The sequence below is a fragment of the Augochlora pura genome, chromosome 10 (assembly GCF_028453695.1).
Source record: "Augochlora pura isolate Apur16 chromosome 10, APUR_v2.2.1, whole genome shotgun sequence".
NCBI classification, from domain to species: domain Eukaryota; kingdom Metazoa; phylum Arthropoda; class Insecta; order Hymenoptera; family Halictidae; genus Augochlora; species Augochlora pura.
Window position 1 is genome coordinate 19,651,975 of NC_135781.1, and position 3,828 is coordinate 19,655,802.

At 38.1% G+C, this 3,828-nt stretch overlaps 1 protein-coding gene across 1 annotated transcript; it reads right to left on the reverse strand.

The window, feature by feature from the left end:
* Window positions 1–2,867: 2,867 nt before the first annotated feature.
* On the reverse strand, window positions 2,868–3,458 carry LOC144476343 (uncharacterized). The gene is made up of 2 exons (XM_078193128.1): window positions 3,070–3,458; window positions 2,868–2,999 (listed from the first exon to the last, which is right to left on the reverse strand). The coding sequence occupies exons 1-2, from the start codon at window positions 3,169–3,171 to the stop codon at window positions 2,937–2,939; spliced, it is 165 nt and encodes a 54-aa protein (XP_078049254.1). The 5' UTR covers window positions 3,172–3,458; the 3' UTR covers window positions 2,868–2,936.
* Between the last annotated feature and the right edge of the window lie 370 nt (window positions 3,459–3,828).

Consider the following 3,828-nt stretch of genomic DNA (forward strand, 5'->3'; position numbering starts at 1 on the left):
CGCGGGGAACGGTTAGGAGGGTTGCACGAGACCTATTATCGGGAAATTAAAGGCAGTAACTCATCTTGGGACGACTTCTATTAGACTTTCCCTGGCCAGGCCGGTCGATATTACTTTCGATATGAACGAGCCACTAAATTAATATCCACAATGCACTGGCAATTATGAACGGCCCTTATACTGCGTCTACCGTTTCCCCTAGGCCGCCTTTGTCGAGGGTGAATGGCTTGGCCGGCGTCGCGTAAATAGCACGAGCATCTGTGATACTCGGGCGAAACCCAGAGACGTCACTTTGGGGCAAGAAGTGCCCAAAAAGTGGCAATGAGTCCTGTCCTTAACACTAAACTAACCATACTGGACAAAATGATCGACCTCCATTTCTTATATCCAACACGTCGAAATTATAAAGACTCTTTCTTAACCCCTTGCATTATAATAACGAGTCAGACTCGTGATACAGATTTCATGCAAGATCTACTAAATATGAACATTATTAATTTTTTCTACATCGAAATAAAGATAAATTCTTCTCTCATCAATGCCTAGAAACAAAAGTACATAAAGGCAATAAAAAAACCAAAAATTGTCTGGTCCTATTATTAAAAATATTAAAGCCAAATAAGTGCTAATCAACGTAGCACGAAAGGAATCGTAGTGCAAGGGGTTAAGAAGTGATTGAATCAATTCTTTTAAACAAGCTTACATAATACTACGAATGGCGATAAGCACAGATAAATTCAATCTTGTTATTCTTACAAAGCAACCTTTCAGATAGTTAATTGAACATTTTGGTATATTGTGAAATGATTTCTCAAGAAAGAAACAATGTCTAAAAGAAACAATGTTTCTCATTATACATTTCATTTTTTACACATATTACATAAAATTGTCGTCCGTCTTCCTTGCTTCATCATCATCATCTTTCCATAAATCGCTTTTGCATTCTCGCGATTCTCTGAATATCCCAATTAGCAATAATAGTCCGAAAAATGCATCCATTTCTATGCGGTCTACTGGTTTCCATTTCTTGTTCGATGGTATGCTCTCCCTCGCTTTTTTATTTGTCCATAATATGATATCGTCGATTATTTCATCATTGATAAATAAATGGAATCACTCATCTTCTGTTACTATATGATCACTTTGTTCGGTAAGTGAACATTTGTGTGGAAGATTTTGCAATGCTGTAGCGTCCATTGGTGCAATATGTTGTCAATTACGACCAGATACCGCTACACTTTCTGCAGATTCTGATGTATCTTCTTCATCCGAATCTGAATTTTGTTCTTCGGGTTCAACATCGCTGTTAGATGCACTCCACCATCAGATGATTGTTCACAATTGTGCAGATCCTCTTCTTCAATCTCATCAATGAGAAATTGATCATTTTTTTGAGAGGTAGACATTTTACATAACAAAAATAATGGAAATAATGAATAATAAATTAGTAAATATATATAGTAGAACTCTTGGCGCAGATCTTTCCCCCTCAAAGTGTTGTATACAACTAATCCGCCTCAAAATAAGCGACGTTTCCCGTTTTGGTGGGATTATTGTCGGGAATTTAATACGACATTATGGTGGGGCCGGTGTAAACATTAGCGGTCTCTTTGCTACTAACGCAGACAACTTCGGTACTGTATACGTTACAACGAGTCACGAATGACTCCGGCATAGGAGGCGGAGGGTTAAATAATTATGTTAAGTTTATAATATTGAATTTCTATGTTTTTACTATTGAATATCTGTTTATAATGATCAGATAAAAAAACATAAACCTATTTTGTAGTATCTAGTTTGTGAAATGCAAGCAAAATAAATAAATGTACGCAGCCCACGGGTCTGACACGTATGACCCACCGGTGGGTCAAGCCGTCGTCAACGTGTTAACACATTAAAGGCGGGGGATCTTGACTCGTTTTTCGTCTTAGAGCGGGCGCTATTTTGTGTAATCATAAAAAATTTAGTCTTACAAAAGTTTATTTAAACTCTTAAAACTACAAGAAATATTAAAAAGGAACTAAAAACTAATAAATCGTATTACTACGATTCCCGCCTTTAAGCTACAGTCGAGATCAATCGTAGTACTACGACTCTCGCCTTTAATGTGTTAATACAATTTGCTTGTCGAGTATTTCACTGCTCTGCTTATCACTGTCCGGGACAGTGTTTACAAACAGTGATACTACTATTACAATGCTATAGTAATTGTTGAAAATGTCCTCCTCGCTGCTGCATACATAAGTTTGCTCGATGAATTAGTGACATCTGGACAGATTGTAAGTTGTTTTCGCTTTTTAATATTTCGAATGCCTCGGTAATCTTATGTTTCAAATATGTAACAATTGCTATATGTAAATTATATCATTCATTCATGTTATAAACTTGCTATACACGAACACGGCACTTGACTTGATTAATAATACACGACAAGCAAATTGTATTATATCGTTTACAAGTTGAACGAACTTTGAAGTCGATTATCACGAAAACGGAGCACCGGATGAAAAAATGCTATACCAAAATATTTTCTTATTTTTTTATGTAGAATCACCCCCTGCCTGGTTGTACTACGATTTCCGGAACACTCTGTAGTGTGGCGATTAGGAGTTTATCACTAGTCAATATGCAGGAATAAAGTAGACTCTGGTACGACAATTTCAAAAGCAACTATAAGAATATAGGGATCAATAAGAATTTCGCAAGTGCAAAGGAAAATATCGCCGTAAACATATTTGTATGTTTTCGTGTTTCGATAATACTTCTAGATCCGATTATGGTGCACGAAATGTCCTACGGTAGCCGCGTTAAATAAAATTGTGGACAGGGTCGAAAAATTCAATAAACAACGCAGATATTTCACTTTATGAAGTTCTCTTTATTTCAGCTAGAATTATCTATCATTCATCCATCGAATCATTGAATCTTCTGTGGAATCAACCCTTTTTTAGAAGATTTTGTCCAACCTTTAACCAGTTTATGGGATCAGCATCAGCTTCCTGGACAATGGATTCACAGAATGAGTGTCTACTAGACCCAATATGAAAAGTATGCAGGGAATATGCTTACCGCTTCCGCAGAAGGATCAGCTTCGGGTTCTGCATAACCGAAAGAGATGAACGCAACGACCATTAAAGCGACGACGTTGAACATAAGTTTGAAGGCCTCCATGATGCTTGTTGTTGCTAATACGATTCGTACTGTGACACTGTAGCCTTTGCTTCGGCTATTTATAGCGGTTGAGTTGCAATAAAATTTCGCACAATTGATTATACGTACATTAGCGGTACATTAATATCAACGTAAAACAGAAAAACACAATTTTCCGTGCCACGTACGTCACGCTTATCGCCGAAACGATTAATATATCGTGGAATTCCACCTGTTTTCGATATTTGCGAAATAAAAGATTGTTACGTTTGGAATTGACAAGGATAAGTGTTTAAATATCGCGTTAATTTTCGGAGCGGTTATACCTCGAAAGCGATATGAAGTTTTTATCGGAGTAAAAGTTTTTCCCTGAGTACGTTTGGAGTCACGACTCCCGGTCAAATAACTTCGACACAGGCGATCGTTGAAACTCGACGACCTCGGCAAAAACTATCGACAATAGAGCCGATATCAAAATCGGGGAAATCGACAAAGGACAAGGTAAATGTAACGGTCAGCGTCAATTTGCCTGGTAACCAGGTATAGAGAGAGAGAGAGAGAGAGAGAGAGAGAGAGAGAGAGAGAGGGGGGGGGGGGGGGAACTTCCCGAATTAAGCCAATGCACCGCGACGGTACACGAAGCTACTATTCGTGCTCACCTCCGCACATGGTGCAGAG

Coding starts and splice junctions, on each gene's coding strand:
- LOC144476343 (XM_078193128.1), bottom strand. CDS start 3,171: ATGGAGGCCTTCAAACTTATGTTCAACGTCGTCGCTTTAATGGTCGTT. Junction 3,000..3,069: donor CTGATCCTTCTGCGGAAGCG/GTAAGCATATTC, acceptor TCCATTGTCCAG/GAAGCTGATGCTGATCCCAT.